The sequence below is a fragment of the Oratosquilla oratoria genome, chromosome 2 (assembly GCF_046742065.1).
Source record: "Oratosquilla oratoria isolate Oo_2021 chromosome 2, ASM4674206v1, whole genome shotgun sequence".
Taxonomy (NCBI): domain Eukaryota; kingdom Metazoa; phylum Arthropoda; class Malacostraca; order Stomatopoda; family Squillidae; genus Oratosquilla; species Oratosquilla oratoria.
Genome location: NC_134778.1, coordinates 78,959,769 through 78,979,582, shown reverse-complemented (window position 1 = coordinate 78,979,582; position 19,814 = coordinate 78,959,769). Strand labels below are relative to the sequence as shown.

General features: G+C 40.7%; 1 protein-coding gene across 1 annotated transcript in view; it reads left to right on the top strand.

Moving 5' to 3' along the window:
• The window catches only part of LOC143040560 (uncharacterized), a 217,621-nt gene that overhangs the window by 185,215 nt on the left and 12,592 nt on the right, over positions 1–19,814 (top strand). The window contains exons 3-9 of the mRNA XM_076211642.1: positions 6,017–6,205; positions 7,554–7,748; positions 9,929–10,048; positions 12,156–12,209; positions 15,495–15,588; positions 17,400–17,523; positions 17,737–17,872. Coding sequence (XP_076067757.1) covers positions 6,017–6,205; positions 7,554–7,748; positions 9,929–10,048; positions 12,156–12,209; positions 15,495–15,588; positions 17,400–17,523; positions 17,737–17,872 — 912 coding nt within the window. The remainder of the gene's footprint in view (positions 1–6,016; positions 6,206–7,553; positions 7,749–9,928; positions 10,049–12,155; positions 12,210–15,494; positions 15,589–17,399; positions 17,524–17,736; positions 17,873–19,814) is intronic.

The window sequence follows — 19,814 nt, the reverse complement described above, 5'->3', positions numbered from 1 at the left end:
TATTTGTTTATTCATTTTTTTGTTTTAACCAACCTGGAGAAGATGCCAAGAACTCCACTGCGCGCAACGAGTCTTCTCAACATCCAAGAATGGAGGAGCGCACGCCAGGAAGCGCTGAGTATCTGCGGGCGAAACAGTCATCTTTGTCCGATTATGCGCTTTGGTGACTGTCGGGGCAGGTAACAAGGGTCACATGAAGAATTGTCACCCCAGAACGCCCACGTGAAGAATCGTCATCCCATGAGATCCCACCTGAAGGATCGTCACCCCAGTACGCCGAATATCAACAGTGGAATAAAGATTAAGTTAGGTTAGGTTGAGTGAGGGTTATGCTTATTGTCATCAACTTATACAATCGAAGAATCGTAAACTCAGGGTGGTTCACATGAAGAATTGTCACCCTAGGATAGCCCACATGAAGAATTGTCACCCTAGGATAGCCCACATGAAGAATTGTCACCCTAGGATAGCCCACATGAAGAATTGTCACCTTGTCGAAGTCTGTGGTGACGACTCTTCATGTGGAATCGGAGAGGAGTGCGGGATTCGAACCTACAACTGAGCGAACACATCCGATGACGCCACCATAGCATCCAGGGCCTTCGGGGTGTTCATGTTTTTTTGATAAACTCGCCGTCTCTACTGAGGATTTCGCCGTTCCGTTCTCTTGGTCAAGCGGCGTCTCGATGATCGAATTAGTAAGAAGTTTGAAGCGCTGTTACCTTCCTTGCAGGACTTGCAATTGGATTAATTACCATCATGGATACATGGTAAAGCCACGTGAGCGATTTACTGCTCTTGCCCGCACGCGAATGCACTAATACTATAATATGCTCATTATTGGGCCCTCTGCATGGCACAACATTTCCTCCTTCTCTCTGTGCAAATAGGTTTGCGCAAGCTGTAGCCTATTCATTATAACTTTGCAGACATTGATCAGACATATTAGTCGTTAGGTTATCTGGGACATTCTCATATTAACTAAAAGAAAGAAATAATATGAAAACTTGTATTTCAACGTAATAGAAGAATTACAAACCAACCTATCTGGCAACATCAGTGCACGAACTGTCTGCCATGCTCAGACGAAGAGGGTATTTTCACAGTGCAAGAGGTTCAGATAAGAGGTTCAGATTAACTCGAGCAGATCTGTTTATACAAGCGATGCGAACTGAACACACGTGTGGTTGGCCCTTCTTTATCAGGTTGCATGAAGGGGTTTGAGATGAGGTGGGGTTGGTAGGAGTCAGATTGGCTTCGACAAACCTGTTTCCTCAGGCGTCTCCAGCTGAAGAATTGTGCCCAAGTATTCTTAAATTCCTACCTCAGCAAACACTAGGGGGAGTATCGAAATAGGTAAATATGGGTTATTGACTATACCTTCAGAGAATTTGGTGACGCCCCTATGGACCAGATCCACCCAGTACAAAGGATTACAAAGGCGGAGCATGCCGACAGGAGACCTTTTGATCCATATCTAGGTCGGATGCAAAAAAAAAGAAAAAAGAAAAAAAAAGAAAAAAAAAAATCATATTAATAATAAATTAAAACTATAATAATGTAAATAACAAATAAAATACATAGATAAATGCATAGGTATAGTTGAATAACAAACAAATAGGTAAATAGTAAATGATAATAAATTGACATATAACTATTAATAAATGAAAATCAGACAGACAAATTATAACAAAACAAAAACAAATAATATAACATAAATTATAATCATTACAGCATCTTACTTAGGTATTTATCTAAATGATTCTTAAAGCTTCGAACTGAACTACATTGCACTACCTGTGCAGGAATTTTATTCCATTCATTAACTACACGGTTGGCAAAGTTGTTTCTACCTACTTCCAAATTGAATCTATTTCCGGACAGTTTGAGACCATTGTTTCTTGTCTGATTCTCATTCAATGTGAAAATTTGGTCACTTTTGATGTTGTCAATTCCCTTTAAAATCTTAAAGACCTGTATCAAGTCACCTCTGAGTCTACGCTTTTTTAGGGAAAACAGATTCATGTGCTTAAGTCGATTTTCGTATGATTTATTTTTGATATTTGGAATCAGTTTTGTGGCTCGCCGTTGTACTTTTTCCAGTCTGTCAATGTCTTTAATGAGATTCGGTGACCATACGGAAACAGCATATTCCAAATGTGGACGAAAAAACGATTTATATAGCAGTATTCTTTTAAGATTAGAGATTTATCTCAGCTCCAAGGAAAAAACCGAACATTTTAATCTTAATCCTCTTCACTACTTTTCCCTCCTAAACTCTTATTTTTTCCATCTCAGTGATAATTTGCCTCCAAGGATAAAATAGATGGGTTCTTTTGAGGGGAATCCTGAAATGAAAAAAAAAAAAAAAAAAAAAAAATATATATATATATATATATATATATATATATATATATATAATTATAATATATATATATATAATATATATATATTATAATATATATAATATATATATATATATATATATATATATGACATCATGGGAGGGAGCGATATGTTATCTTGAAACTGAACGTTCTTGAGTCATTAACCCCGAAGAACTTGAGACTCGGTTTATAGATTTGCTTTATACTCGCAGACGCTGAGCCATTGCGCTCACTTGACGAGGAAATACCGTTGTCGAAAACGATATCTCGAGAGAAAAAAATCTGTGAATAAACCTTTCTTTAGCGGGAAGTCCCACAGGGATCAATGAAGGGACCAGGCGGGTCACGCCCCATCCCACTGCCACGAAATGACGAAATGGGAAGTGAGAAACCCTTGGTAGGGCAAAGCCCTGTCTGTTGCAGTTTTTTTTTCTTCTTCTTCTTCTTCTTCTTCTCTCTTAGGGCCAATGTATAGGTCGCCTCCCCTCCTAGCCAGGGTTGTCGGGAACCAACGCAGGAAGCCCAGTGTGGGTCCCAGGAATCGAATTCACGACCACTTGCTCATGAGTTCGTTACGTAGGCGGTTGTTAGGATGAGGAGAGTGCCACCTACTGGGTTTCACTGAGGTTGGGTATAACCTTATGACTACCGGTGAGGGGCCAGAGAAGTGAATGAAATATCTTGACAGAGACCACGATAAAGGTACGTTTTGCCTCGGTGCGATTACATCCTAATACCACAGCCAATGGCGGGTGACGCGCAGCCAACCTGGCATCATGTATGGGTAAACGCGTTGGTTGCAGGTTCGGTTAAAAGTATCAGCCTCGAAGCAAAACAGCCCCATTCAAAAACAAGGAATTAGTGTTCTAGACAACTGTTTGACGATCATCATTGAACCATGAACGATCATCGTAGAGGGATAATCGAAGCTGGCAGAAAGGGGCTACTCAACACGAGAGGGGTTACGTTAGCCCCTTTTTGGTCCTGAGGGAGTGGCTGCCAGCAGCAACCAGAGTCTAAGGAAAACAACTGCAGTCCACTACGGAAAGGGCTTCTGGTATGTGCCAGCATGATCAGGTGATGGAGAATGTTCTGTAGCCAACACCTCGTAAAGTGTTGGCTAAAACCTTTCGAAAAAGGCTTCAAGTACTCTATTTTTTTTTACGCGATGGGTATCGACCTCGACTCGTAAACAGGAAGCTTCAAGCTCGATCTCACAAAACACCAATGACCGTCACTCAACCAGGCTATCACAACACCCTATTGCACAAGAGCCTCCATGTGCAGATCTCAAAAAACGAAAATTATTATAATTGTTGACTCGAGTTTCACTGACTGGAAACCCGTGGTCCCACAGTAGCTGGCAACGGTCCTCTTACCCTCTCATAGATGTCTCCAGGAGGAAACGTTAGTCTCAGTGCTGTATTAGTTTAGGCCTGTTCCTACGTTACCGGCTAGCAGGAAGAGGTCTCCCTATATGAAAAAAGAAAGTCGAAGAAAGATGCTTAAGGTTGACTGAGAAAAAATTTAAGGTCCGTTCATAGAGATGTACTGATAGGTTTTCAAGATTAGCGGCGGTGAGGTAATTCACCCCAAAGTCAGTAACTAGCAGATTGTTCAAAGACCAGAAATTGGCCGATTTCAGGGGACAACCTACAACATTGTGGTCAAATTTGGACAAAGCCTTTGTTTTTATTTCGCGAACAAGACCGTATTTACAGCGGTGCGACGTATTGGTGGATAGGTCGGGAGGGACGGTAACCTTTGCAAACACCTTCCCCTCTCCCCTCCCCTCCCCTCCCCCCTCTCCCCTCCCCTCCCCCCCTCCCCCTCTCCCTCCTCTCCCTCCTCCCCTCCCCCCCTCCCCCACATGGGGCGTGGGGTTCCTGCAGAGGAAGGACCAAACTTGCATGTGAGTGGCCGAGTGCTTGTGAAATTGTGCAAACGTGTATGCATGACACGCTTGGGGTGGAGAGGGGAGGAACTGAGAACTTCGAGACATGACTCCATTCATTTGCTTGGGACCACGACGAATGAAATCGTGTGACGTTGGCCGGAACGAAATCTCTTTGCCAGCGCGAGGAATTGCCACGAAGATAAGTGAATGAACTGGCGATAGAGTAACGCCCCAGTCACACTATCACGACTCGAGTCCGTTTAAGTTGAAACGACTTTGTTTACAATTTATTATTTTTTGAATCTCCGAATTCCTAATCCCTCATTGCGTCATATATTAAGAAATTGAATGACGAACTAAGAAAAATCAAACCTGTACGAATATTAGACACATTGTTGAATTGAAAGTCTAAGACTACTGTAAGCGAAGTCGTCTTCCGGCTCTTGAAATTCAAATTAGTCACATTTATTTTGCTAATATTGATTTTCGTCAAGGGATACACGGGAAATGTTCCAAAATTTGGAGTGGTAGTGCAGCACTTTTTTTTTTTTTTTTTTTTTTTTTTTTTTACCCCTCCTCCTTAGGGTTAGATAAAGAAAGGATCCCTGATGAATGAAATCGCCTGTCGCTACCCCCCAAATAATCGAAAGGTCCTTTATCTTGATTGAGATGGTCACTCGTCTCAGATTTTGTTCTGATCGTCTCCTCTGTACACTTGGTTTGTACAAGAGGACAACGAGCAAATGTACACAGAATCCAGAACAGGGCTGTGTGTGCCCGTACAAGGTTTCTGTATCCCGGAGGCGGGAGGAGGCACAACTCTTAAACAAAATAAAATAAGATCTTTCGTTTTAACCAAAACAAAATATCCAAAAAGGGACATATGAATGGCGACTGTTTTCAGCCAAGGAACTCGTCCTCAACGCTGAATTAAATCCTGTGACGTTAACCAGGAGAAAATATCTGCAGAAAATGCTGGGCCGTGATTGGCCGGATGGTGTACAGAGAAGAACAAGGACAAAAGTGCACACGCGCGCGCGCGCGCACACACACACACACACACACACACACACACACACACACACACAGACTCGTGGCGCAGTGGTAGAGTTCCCGGCTGCAACTACGGCAGTCCGGGTTCGAATCCCGCCCAGGGCTGAAATAATTTCAGTATCGCAGCGCTGCGGGTATTTACTCCAACTCTCACGGGCGAGGAGTTGGGGGTGTGTATGCATGTAAGGTTACAGCATTACCCATAAATCGGCCATACATAAACTCTTTTCCGGAAGGGAAATAGCTGTCGATCACGAGTCTAACACGTGATCGGAGACCATGGTGAATCACACACACACGCACGCACGCACACGCACACACATACACACATCGCGGGGCGCCCTCATCCATTCATCCATTTACTCAATTACTCCCCGACACGCCCCTTCAATCACTCGACTCACTCAAGGACCGCCTCGTCCACTTACTCACGGTAGTCATTTGCTCGCTCACTGGCCTGCCCCCCCCCCCCTCTCTCTCTCTCTCTCTCTCTCTCTCTCTCTCTCTCTTGTCTCCCCCTCTATCTATCTACCTATCTATCTCTCGCCCTCCACACATCATCACCCCTCTTCCCCTTCTCCCCTCTCTCTTTATCTATCTATCTATCTCCCTACCTGTAGTTGTATGGGGTGGCTAGTGCAGACACTTAACTCCTGACTGGATCTTGGTTTCCTTGCAGATCGCATCGTGATGACTCCGAAGGGGAAGACGGCCCGGTCGACGACCATCCAGGTGGAGCGGCGCAAGATGGACGCGGCCGAGATGCAGCCGAGCGGGGGAGGTGGAGGCGGAGGCGGAGGCGGGGACGGCGTCCACGTGGGACAGGGCCAACACTCGGGCATCGTGGTCAACAAGCAGGCCAACACAGGTCAGTCAGAAAGTCTAAACGAGACTAGGTGTTTACCTTATATATATATATATATATATATATATATATATATATATATATATATATATATATATATATATATATATATATATATATAATGTTCATCACTAGCTTGACCTCTTCCTACTCCTCTTCTTCCTTCTCCTCCTCCTCGTCCTCTGCCTCTCTGCAGACCATGTCACTCGTATTCTTTCGTGGTTGAAGATTAATTTCTTCTCACAAGAGGATATTGACCACTTGTGACTTTTGCTCTCCTTCTGTTCTGCCTCTTCCCTCCTTGGATATTTCCTTTACCACCTCTTAAACCCAACTTCTTTGATGCAATATTGTCCTCAAAGACAGAGGCACCCCTTCTCCATCACTCCCTTCCTCTACCCCCTCTTCTTTCCCCCGTTTCTCCCTTCCGTTACCCCTCTTACTTCCATAGGGAGGTGCAGCCCTGAGAGGCAGACACTTGCTCTTCAAACTGAGCCCAAGTTTTATCTCTCATCAATTTCAACTCTTATTTCTTCCATCTTCTTCACACTTGGAGAGATGACAACCGGCGACTGATCTCCTACCGCAACGACTTTGATCTGGTGACACAAAGACTGTCCCACACTGATTCAACACAGACAACAGACATCCAGGTTCTCTTCCCAGAGAGATCTGTGGGAGAAGAGCCCAAGGACTGATGCCAGCCACTGTGGGGCTGAAGATTTTCCCTTTGATGAAACTTGGGCATCATTTATTATCATTATAGATATTATCCCTTCTCTCTCCCTCCCTCTCCCTCTTTCTCCCCTTCTCTCCCTCTTTGTCTCTCCATCTTTCTCCCTCTCTCTCCCTCTCTCTCATTCTCTTTCTCTCCCCTCTCTCTCTCTCACTCTCTCTCTCTCTCTCTCTCTCTCTCTCTCTCTCTCTCTCTCTCTCTCTCTCTCTCTCTCTCTCTCTCTCTCTCTCTCTCTCTCTCTCTCTTCCTTTCTCTCTCTCTCTTCCTTTCTCTCTCTCTCTCTCTCTTCCTTTCTCTCTCTCTCTTCCTTTCTCTCTCTCCTCTCTTCCTTTTTCTCTATTGCTTTCTTGTGTTCTCTTCCTTTTCATCTCTCTCCCTTTCTTTCTCTTTCCCACTTTTCCTCCTCCCCGCCTTCCGGAGGTGATATAATTCAGTATGAAATATGTACATTTGCATTTACTGTTATCATAATTTTTTTTTTTTCTTTTTGTACTTATGAAAAATTTAAAGCATGTTGATCACAATTCAGTGTAGAAAAATGAGTTTATGATATTCATAGTTAGAATCTCTCTTATTCTTTCCATTTAATTTTGACTGAATTACTGTCATCCCCAGATGTTCTTGAAGACACCCCAGCTCAACTGCAACTAGAATTCAAAGTCTTCTTGGTCAACAACCAGACTCAAATGCACACGAAAGAAAGTCGACAATTGCGCTTCTGGTTCAAGAGTCATGTGGCGGAGAAGGAACAAACTAAATCGGCCCAAGAGTTCTTCAAGGAGCTTGTGGCACCACTCGAGTTCCCAAGAGGTATGGCTTCATTTTGATAGTATGATTCAAAAGAAATATTGGCAATAAAAACTATTATTTATGTTTAAATATTTGGTGGCAGTGAGTTGGAGGCAAATATAAAGAAAGAGAGGCTGGGTGAAGTGGATTTTTTTTTTTTTTTTTTTTTTTTTTTTTTTTTTTTTATTATCACATGTAACAGGGAATGGATGAGCAGGGGTGAAGATAAAGTGTAGAGCAAAGAAACCAAGTAATTAAATGTCCAGGGGAAAAGAATTTTTTTTATTATAGATAGGTATTTGGGAATGAATGCAAAGAGAAGAGTGTACAAAGGGTGATTGTGCCCACAATAATCTTTGGAATAGAGACTTGGAATTTTAAGAGAGATGGAAAGGGAGAGTCTAAACATGTTTGAGATGAGTTATTTCAGAAGTATAATGTGGGTTACAAGGATGAATAGAGTGAGAAGTAAGACAGAGAGAAGGGGTGGATAGTGAGCTGACAAAGAGAGTTGATGAAAGAATAGTGGGATGGTTTGGACATACAGAAAGAAAAAGTAAAGTAAAACTAACAAAGTATGTAGAGGATGGATGTGGATGGAGTAAACTTGGGGAGAAGACCAAGAATGATTTAGGTGGATGTGGTGAAAAGGGTAATAGGTGCAAGATGAATGTCTGTTGAGTAGGGAAGGGAGAGGTCGAGAGTGGAGAATAGTTGTGAATGGATGAAAATTTGATGTGGCTCAAAGGGATGTTCTTGATTGGTCTGGAAATTCTTGAATGGATGAGTGGGGAGGGTCATCATGTAAATGAAGAAATACATACATATACCAAGGCTTTTTCCCCCTTACAAGGGAGGTAGCCAAATGAAGAAATGGTGGGAGTAAACCAGCTCTGGTTATTGGATCCTGCCCTAGAGATGCTGTGTCTTGCTGCATCCCCTGTGACCTAAGTGGCAGGGGACAGGGCAGACCCTTCATCTACAAAGAAAAATGGGTGTTAGATGGTTTTATATATTTTGACACATCCACCACCCCTCCTGTAATGTAGATATTAAAGGTATCCCTACTACCTGTCTTCAGAACTCATTAATACCTTCATCTGGAGGTGCAGTCCCAAGGGGCTGACAGTCACTAGCCAGGGCCCAAAACCTCCCTATCAACTTCCCAGCATTTGCCCTTTCAATGACTAAAGAAAGAGTCTAAATGTCACTATGTCTGCAGTCATTAAATATTCCTTCCCTTGCACTGGAGAAAAGGTTGCCAATTCACTGTGACATTTTGCCAGATGCACAGATAAAACGTGGTGAGGGGTACCTGCATGTTGTGGTCAAGTAAGATAGACTGCAAAATTCCCCATTTTCAAAATCCATCAACCCCATCACCTCCATCAGGAAGTGCAGGCATGAGGGGGATGACAGTCTCCAAACTGGACGCAAGAACTCTTTATCAAGTTCAGCTGTATTCTTATACTTTTTCATACATGGAGAGTTGCCATTCATCAACTACTCCTCTTTCCCTACTACTCACATGGAAGAGTCCCACACAACACAGACAACAGTCCAAATGATGATTATATTTTTAAACTTGCAGTAGCTGGCAGGTGCGGCTATTGAAAGATTATGCGTAAGGTTTGGGCACATGGAAAGAATGAATGAAGAAAGATTAACAAATAAAAATGTGGAAAGTAGAGGTGGATGGAGTGAATTTGAGGGGAAGACTGTAGTGAGATGGATGGATGGAGTAAAACAGTTTTTGAACTAAAGGTGAATATCTATTGATCAGGGAAGGGAGAAGGGGGATAGACGTGAGTGGAGAATGGTTGTGAACAGAAAATAAATTGTCATTGCCTGAAGGGATTGCTTTGTAAATGAAGCAGCTGACCCTGCTGTGGATATGCTGTGTCTTGCTGCATTGCTTCTGACCCAGGGACAGGGATGACCCTTCATCCACATGGAGCTAAGATAAAAAGGAAATTATTGATGGGTGGGGATGTGGGGATGTCTCCTATGTATGGGAAAAAAAGCCTTTTTGTATATAGATAGGTAGAGAAATAGCAATTTAGTTATTGTATTGTTGTTATTATTATAATTTATTCATTTTATATATATATATATATATATATATATATATATATTGTTTTTGCAAACTTGTGCAACAAGTGATAACATTACACCATTATCTAATGCCATTAACTTTACAGATTATGTGGGATTCATCAAGAAAATCATGAAGATGATGCAGCATAAGTACGTCATGGTCAGCAAGATTGAAATTGAGCTGCGGCAGCTGGATGAGACCAACAAACCTCCAAGTCGTCCCTGTGAGTCGAATAGACTGTGCGTCATCCTCGTATGTTGTCATTCATGTCTCCTAGGTGATCGGTCACTGACATATTCATGCACACTGCACCTAGCTACATTGAGGTGGCAGTGCAGCAGTAAGGAAACTCTAGACCTTAATACTGTGGATTGTTTCCCATCTGGAATTAAGGACGTATTTCATGCTAAGTGCACAAAGATGGTATGTGGGGCACATAATGGTGAGGTAAAGAGGTGAGAGTAGTGGTGGTAGATCAGTAGTGAGTATATAAAGAATTGTTGCAAAGAAGAAATGGAAATGCATATGAGAGGTTCAGAATAAAAAAGGTGGAAGCTAAATATAAAGAAATGCTAAGAGAACAGATGTGAGGTGGGATAGATATTTGATGGAGAATTTTGGGGAGAAAAAAAATTGGAAGAAAGGGAAAAAAGTGAGGGGAGGCAAGTTAGGTAAAGAGAAGGAAAAGAGTACAGATGCTAATGGAAATGAAGGCAGTAAGGAGAAGATGGGTAAATTACTTCAGGGTGTTGAATATAGAAAAGGATAGGGAAGCTTTAATTGTTGCAATGAGAGATGTGAGGAAAATGACTAATGAGAGGAATAATGAATGGGTTTTGGATGGTGTGGGGTTGGGTACAGGGTGGCTGTTTGCTTCAACTTACCCTTGCACTTATAAGAGAGAAAAGGGCTTTTGGTATATCTTTATATTACATTGTAGATAACCAACGCTTCTGTTCTGAAAGACGGTATCACATGAAAGAGATGGAGTCATAGAAGTGGATGGTGAAAGATTTAAAGAAGGTAGCCGAAAGAGAAGATGATAAAACTTAGGTGATCTACATTCTTTTCAAAGTAAAGAGTAGTTTCTTATGATAACAAAAATTCTGCATTACTGGTTTATAAGGGATGTCACTAGCCCACAAAATGTTCTCTGCATAAAAGGTGTACAACAATAATTAGGTAACCAGAATTAGAAGGGAGAGAGTGGGATAAGAAGCACCTTTAATCTCATGGTCGAAAAATGTGTTTATTTCTTAACTATTGTAATACCATTTGACAAAGAAGATGAGTTGCATGACTTGACCCACAGAAGGGGGAAAATATGGATGAATTCAGTTAGGGATATATTGGTTCATGTTTTGAGTGTGCTCATATGAATTAGGAGATATCACATTACCACATATGGAGAGGACAAGGATGACCCTTCATTTATGAAGAATTAAGATGGGAGGGAGAAGAGGGCTGTGGGAGAGTGTAGAGTGGGTATATACTTTGATTTTGTGACCATCCTTGAAAGAGGGGAGGGCCTTTTAGTATATATATGTGTGTATGAACGGGGAAGCTCGCTGGCTGAGCGGGTTAGGGCGTTGTTACTTTGGGCGGAGGTCGAGGGGATGGCGGTTTGAATCCTGCCACCAGCGAAGTTGAACCAAGGGCATGGTTCATTAAATTCCATGCTACAAAGCCCTCTGTAAGGGGCACCGTCCTAGCCTTCCGATAGGGAGGAGTTTATCATCATCATCATGAACATGCTTTACCAAGTCAAGAATGGACGTTTGCACTGAAGATCAAAGGTTCCAAATGCCTGTGTAGACAAAAAAAATGCAGTATTATGATGTTCTTGAGTTTCCTTCACTGTTGAGTGCTACTCATCAGCTTCTCATCACCGCTCAGCCAATCATCCAAGGTAGCAAGCCAAACTACGTGGGACAGAAAAGTTATTATTATTTTGTTGATTTCAAACCCTGTTTTCTTTTTGTTTGTGCCTATATTTCTTTCAACTGTCATATGTATTGTGTAACATGTTCTTTAAGCTATTTCATTTAAGTGAATTGCTAAGTTCAACTCTGCTCCTCCTATTGGTTCTAATTTTTTGAGCTTTAGTGCTGAGAATGCTTTATTCTTAAGGATATAACTACAGTTATCAGGCTTAATAGAGAAATATAATGTAGTTCCTACAAATATGCTGTAAACATATTTTTTTTACACTTCATTCAGTTGAACAATGTTGAAAATAAATTTTTACGCCTTGATTCAGTTGAACAGATTGTGTCAGCATTGATATGGAAATATTATGTGAATGCGCTGGTGATTGGTTTACATTACAGCTAGGCCAGGGGCTGTTCTCTACACTGTGGGACTGTCTGAGCCTGATCCTCCAGGTGGTTTAGTGTGTGGTGCAATACCTAACTGTTCACTTTTGATATTAACACTACTTGTAGGGTTGTGGCAGCTCGCCGGTGTTAAATAACATTCATGTGTAAGGTTGGCTTGAAAGTTATAGATTTGCACTTTTTTTTTTCATTTTTTCTTTATTATTTAAGTCGTACAAAAGAAGGAATACTAATTGTAAGTAGTGTTGATACTTCACACAGTTCTGAAACTAAATCACTACACATTTCTGAAGCTTGGACCTGATTGTTTTTTATTAACTGGTGATGTGATATTACATATTACAGGGGTTACAAGGTTGGACCCAAACCTTGAAATGTCTAAGAAGTATGGTAGGGGTTACTAGGTTGGATAGAGTGAGAAATGAGGAGGTGAGGAGGAGAGCAGGAGTAGAAAAGAGGAAGGCAGATAGGGCTGATAAAAGAATTATTGGGATGGTTTGGACACATGGAAAGAATGTGTGAAGAAAAATTAGTAAAAGAGGTGCAGAAGGTAGAGGCGGAGGGAGTGAACTTGAGGGAAGAACTGAGGACGGGTGAAGAGGGTGTTGAGAAAGAGGGGAATGTCTGCTGAGTAAGGGAGGGAGAAGGCAGGAGACAGGGATGAGTGGAGAATGGCTGTGTAAAGATGATACTGTGATGCAAGGAAAGGAAGGATGGGAGGAGAGTGGTCATGTGTGAATGATATTTTGACACAGCCCGAAAAGATTTCTCCCTGTCTTCTCTTTTTCTGCATGAGGGGATGGAGAGGGGGTTGCCATTTAAATGAAGTAGCATAGCTGTGGATGTTCTGTGTCTTGCTGCATTGCTTCTGCCCAGGGCAGTGGGTGGGATACAGGGGTGATCCATCATCCACAAGGAGCTAAGATGAGAGGGAGGAAAGGGTGGTGGATGGGAGTGGAAGGGGTGGGAGTGGGTATATGCCTTTTGACTTGGCTACCTTCCTGGTAAGAGGGAAAAAGCCCTTGGTATATAGGTAGATATGTGATATTGGTATTCTGACTCCATAGAAAAATATGGCATCAATGTACAGGGGTTTTTCTTTTTCTTCTTCTTTGTGTATAAGGTGGGCCTACATGCAGTGACATCATTATCCAAGAAGAGACAAATGTCACTGACAGACACCACAGTGGAAATAATTACAGTCCAAACACATACATGTATGTATGGGACCAATGATAGGTACCTGCATGTGGTGGCCCTGCAAGACAGATTGTGAAGCTGTCTGTTTTCAAAATCCATCAAGCCCCCCTCACCTCCATCAGGAGATGCAGCCATGAGGGGCTGACTCTTGGATTTCTCTCTATTGATCTTTAATTGTATTTCTTGTACACCTGGTGACTGCTCCCCTTCCTCTACTACTTTCAGCCAGTGACATACATACATACATATACCAAAGTTTTTTTTTTCCTGACAAGGGAAGAAGAAAAAGAAAAAAAAAAAAAAATCTACTCCCATCCATTTCTTATTTCTTCCCCACATACTACACTCCCCCACTATATCTATCTATATAGCAAAACCTTCTTCCTCCTTATAAGGGAGGTAGTCAGTCAAAGCATACACCCCACTCCCACCCATTCTGCTCCTATCCAACACCCATTGTTTCCCTATCTTAGCTCCCTTTCCACTGCCCAGGTCAGAAGCAACGCAACAAGACACAGTACATCCACAGCAGAACCATTTTATGACATGGTGACTTCCACCTTATCCACTTAAGAATTTATACAACAGACAAGAAGAAAACCCTTCAGGTACATCAATTCCTAATCCGTACACAACCCTTTTCTTCTCGTACCTATCTCTTTTTGGCTACCTCCCTTGGAAGGGGGAAAAAGCCTTGGTATATGTATGTATGTACCTATCTCTTGCCCTCTCCGTTCCCTGTTTGACAAATATTCTTCTTGCACCCAATGCCCCTTTCACCCCGTCCATCTATGTCATTCTCAGTCTTCCCCATTTTGTGATAAACATTCAAGAGCAACAAGTATTGCCTTGAGTTTCACTGACTGGAAACTGCACCCTCACAGCAGCTGGCAGTGTTCCCATAGACTCTCCCACAAATCTCTCGAGACAGAAATTTTGGGCTATTGTCTACGTTGTATCAGTGGAACTGTTTCTGTATCACCAACTTAGAAGTAGAAAAAGGAGAACAGTTACCAATTGTCAGTTCTCTTAATGTGAAAAGGTTCAGGAAATATGGCAAAATTGATAGAAAGATAGCTTAGGCCCTGTCTAGAGACCAAATATCAGCCCCTAAGGGGTGCATCTTCATATGGAGGTGAAGGCGCTAATGAGTTTTGAAAATAGGTACCAGTTAGATGTCTTCGATGTCCATCTCACAGGACCACCACTAGCAGGTTCTCATCATTAGTCCCTAGCAGTAGAGGTCAAGTTATCAGATCATAACCCCCTCCCTCTCATCCTCCCTATCTCCCTTTCCCTCTCTTCCTTTCCTTTTCTCCCTTTTCCTCTCATCCTTTCCCTATCTCCCTTTCCTTCTCCATTTCCCTCTCTCCCTTTCCCCCTTACACTCTCTCTCCCCTTCCCACTGTCATTCCCTCTCTCCCTTTTCTTCTCTCCCTTTCCCCCCTTTCCCTCCTTCCACTCCCTTGCCTTCCCCCTTCCCCTCCCCCTCCCCCTCGCATGCTCTCTCTCGCTCTCTCTCTCTCTCTCTCTCTCTCTCTCTCTCTCTCTCTCTCTCTCTCTCTCTCTCTCTCTCTCTCTCTCTCTCTCTCTCTCTCTCTCTCTCTCTCTCTCTCTCTCTCTCTCTCTCTCTCTCTCTCTCTCTCTCTCTCTCTCTCTCTCTCTCTCTCTCTCTCTCTCTCTCTCTCTCAACCATTATTACATCTTGAAGGAGAAAGAATTTTGTGTTTAGTAACAGTTTTGTTATATGTTCAGATAGAACTAATTAGTAGTTTCGTCAGGTAAATTTGTTTTTACAGTAAAAGTGTTGCTCACATGTTGCTCTCTCTTCGTTTACATTTTCCAGTACACCCCTTTATGAATTGACGGGTATTGTAGGAAACCACATAGGTTGTTAACACTTTTTTATATGGTAGCTATGTTTTGTGTGTGTGTTTGTGTGTGTGATATGGTTTATAGATGCCTTTTTTTATTAGATTTACCCTAATTGAATGCTGTTAAGTCTTGACATGTCATGTAAAAAGTAAATTTCCAAAGTGAAAGATAAATTGATATAGACAGATATTTGCTTTCTTATGCACTTCCATAAATATTTTAATCAACTTAATCATTAACTTTGTATTTTTCATGCAGTGGAAGATCAAAAGGAGGCACTGAGTGAGGAGAAGGTCCTAGAAATGATTGAGTCTTCCTACCCAAACCCCATCACCATGCAAGACCTGGCAAAGTATGTATCAGTTTTATGGTTTGGTTATTCTTTGTACATATTATGTTTGTTTATTCCCAAGTATTTACCCAGTTTTACCTAGTTGTATTTTAAGAGACGGGAGCTATGCTCGTCGTGACCCATTTTCGTATCTCTCCACGTCCAGTTTTTTCTTGAAATCGTGTATAGTTCTGGCATTCACTGTTTTACTGTTCAATTTGTTCCAGGCATTGATCACTCTGTGTGGGAAACTATCCTTTTTCAGGTCTCTTCTGTAACTGTCTTTCTTTAGTTAATATAGAGATGAGAAGTGTTACAGGTTGAAGCTTACTAAGGGTGTTATTGCTTGATAAGATAAGTGTACACCACTTAAATTGTATGGAATTTAGTATGTTTAATGTGTATGGATACTGTGTAACCTTTAATGAGAAGCAGCACAGAGAAGCACCAGGAGTTATGTGTGAGGTGCTGTGTTGGCTCAAACACTGGTGAAAATGAGCAAGCTTTCTCCTAAAACTGGTGAATTAGAGTACAAATTTTACAACTCAAATTACAAATCCTTTAGAACAAGAAATAGATATTGAAGTAATGGAAGATGGCATCTCTACACTAAAATATGTATCATGATGAATCTTTTAGATAGTATTTTGAGTTATCTGCATAAGCAAGGTAGTGATACTTTGTTTTTATACATTAATGCTGGAAACAATACTGTGTAAGTAGCCTAAATTATACATGAAACCATCATTTCATAATAGTGCACCCAACAATTAATCTCTTCCTTATGGATGCTAGAACTCCTTTTTAATTAGAAGGCAGTACCACCAAAATTTGAAATGAGACAAGTGATAAATAACACCTTATGCATTGTGGTTGCACTACAATACCACAGGAGCATCACTATATGTGATATGACTGCACTGTGATGCCTTGGAAACATCACCATTGAAGGGACTCCATCAGTACAAACACTGTAGCTCCTCATTCTAATGTCTCAGGAGTATCATTGGGTTTAAGGGGTCAGAATGAAATGGGAACTAAGATACATGTTTTGAGTCAGAAAATTATGTACTTAAACTGCTGGGAAAGAAGTGCAGGGCTTAATCCATCCCACCAAATGCAACATAAAAAGAAATACAGTATTTTGCCCAAACATGTGTAGCAACCTCCAAATACACCACAGTACTCTATAAAGAAATAAATGCACTCTCATATCATGAAACAAAAAATCGGAGATCAATTTAGGAGAGAAATCACCCCAAAGACAAGGAAGAATTCCAATTGCATACTGCTGTTAAGGTGCACCCCACACTAACTTAATACTCACACAGAACTGCCTTAGCATGAAACCCCTGTTGCTGTAGCAACCATCACACAGAAGATATAGAATACATCATAATACACTGTCCTACACCCATTCTTTCCAGAGAGCATTACAACATATCTTCATTGAGTTACTTATGGCGTGAACCAGTAAATGTGGCTTGTTTCATGGGGGCTGCAGGTGTTTCTGTAAAAAATAACTGGGGCATTGGATTGACTGACTGATACAAATCTCAAACTTTTGCATAAGTGCACAAGAAAATCTTAATTATATCTTGAGAGTATAGATATTTACCAAAGGACCCTCTAAGAGGGGTGACCCAAGTCAAAGCATAGAACTACCTGACACCCATATCATCTTGACAGTATGCTTTTCAAATTATATTGTAATATGACCTCCCTTGTAAGGGGGAAAAAGCCTTTGGTATATGTATGTTTGTATGTAATGTGATGATTTAGAAACCCTCAATGTTTCGCAGCTTTTAAATGTCACACAATCATGGTTGCAGACGTTCTTCAGCATCTCTGGAGGATGTGGAGGTCTACATTTCCAGCCTTACAGAGAAAGGATTGATCAAACCTCTTGCTCCTGGATGCTTCACTCGTATCGTTCAAAATGAAACTGATGTTCAGGTTTGTATGTCACATGTATTGCAGGATTTATATATGTCCATTCTTACTGCTGTGAGATTGCTTGGGAAAGTAAATGAAAATTATTTGGGATGTATTTTGAAAATAAGATAAAAGTATGATTTTTTTTCATTGTATATGTAATTATTCTGCATTAGGGAAAAGGTTTAGTGGAAATCGTAGCTCCAAATCTTACATAGGAATGATCTGTTTCAGGTGGTTAGGCAAATGCCTACTATGGCATCTAGCAAGCAGCCAACAATTGCAATCATCACTGCGCAGTACTGCGAAAAGCTGGCGGTTGACTCCATGATTGAAAACCAGCAAACATTTGTCAGATACACAACAGTTGGTAAGAATTTGTTGAATTTGGTAGGTATTAAAGAATGTATGAAGAAGATTGATTGGGATTAGATTGGAAGTGTTTAGATGTCATATTTTTTTCATAATCACTGCATGTATTTACATTTGGGAACAAATGGATGCATAAAGTATCTGCCACAGCATTTTGATTGTAATTTTTCATAGTCGAAAATTATAATGTAATCCTTGTCACATTTTTCATATTATTGCATGTGTATGTTTGGTATATATTGTTGCAGATACCCCATATTTTGTTTAAAAGAAGTAGTAGATGAAGAAAGTTCTTATTCATCTTTTGTTTTATTTATTTATTTATTTTTTCATTGTACTCGCATGATATGGTATGTGCAGTCAATCAATCAATTGTTGCCTCAAGTTTCACTTAGTTGAAAACGCACAGCCCCATAGTGAGTGTTAACAGTCTTCAGAACCTTCCACAGATCTCTCAGGGAAGAAACTTCAGACTGTTATCTGTGTTGTATTACTGTGGTACTTTATATGTCACCAACCAAAGTGGCAAGGAGAGGAGAGCAATTGCCAGTTGTCAGCTCTCCATGTGTGAAAAAGTGTAAGAAATGCAGTTGAAGTCGATGGAGATCTTGTGTCCCATCTGGAGACCGAGTGTCAGCCCCTCAGGGCTGCACTCTCTGATGGAAGTAAAGGGTTGAGATGTTTTGAAAATGGGCAGCTTCACTGTTCATCTTGCCAGACTACCATAAATAGGTACCCATCATTGGTTCCTGCAGTCTACAAATGTAACCTTAAGTAAATTGTTCACATATCTTATGCACAGAAATGGATGCAAACTATTTTGACCCCTTTTAACCCATTCAACTCCGATGACAAGATGTCTTGTCATTTGGTCAAATAAAACAAAAAATCATAATAAAACAACAAAATGTTTGATGATCAAACAGCACCAGAAAAATATGACGTCATCAGTCCTCCTCCTCGAGGAGGAGGACTGACGACGTCATATTTTTCTGGTGCTGTTTGATCATCAAACATTTTGTTGTTTTATTATGATTTTTTGTTTTATTTGACCAAATGACAAGACATCTTGTCATCAGAGTTGAATGGGTTAAACATCAGGGTCACTTGAAACATCATAGTATTCAAAATATGTAGACAAATATTAAGTTTGTGGCTAATCTTCCTCTATTTTCTACTCATGATATAATTTTTTATGGGGAAATACCCTCTGTTAATGTAGTTTCTTTTGCAGTAGTGATTTTCAGTAATTTGTTCATTCCATGAAATGTGATTTACTTGGTTAACAGTAGTTTGTTCCCCCCCCCCCAGAATATCTGACATATAGCTAAAGGTTTAACAGAAAACTTTGTTTCAGTATAATGAATTCTGAGGAATAACCTTTTTATACAGTTCATTATATTAGATAGTATTATGAGAAGTAGCTAACAAACACCTAGAGGACTTAAGCAAAGGTATAGTTAGTTCCTGTCAGTATTGTAAGCATCAGCATAATGTAGAATAGGAATTGGTTTGTAACAATCATATTTCACACCAGTATTAATACTATTTTTTAGTATTGATTGCTTGTGAATTTATAATTTGATAAGTACAAACAAGTAGATTAGGCAGAAATAGTGTGAGTATATATCAAGCCTATATACCTGAATGTTACATTGATTTTGCTAATGACTTAATGAAATATATCAAATGATGTGAAGAATGAAAAAAGTATCATGGAAGATAAAAGAGCAAAGTTGTTGGGCAATATGGAAACCCAATTTAAGACAGTTGAAATGAAGTCTTGGTTGTAGTGTAGGTATTTTTATTAGATTAAAATCTGTCTCTTCCCTCTTAGCTCCCAATAAGTATATATGGAATGGATGGAAGGAAAAGAACTTGTTAGTACAAAGGAAATAGTTGGAGAGTTAAGCTTTAAAGTTACCTTAGTGTTAAATGGA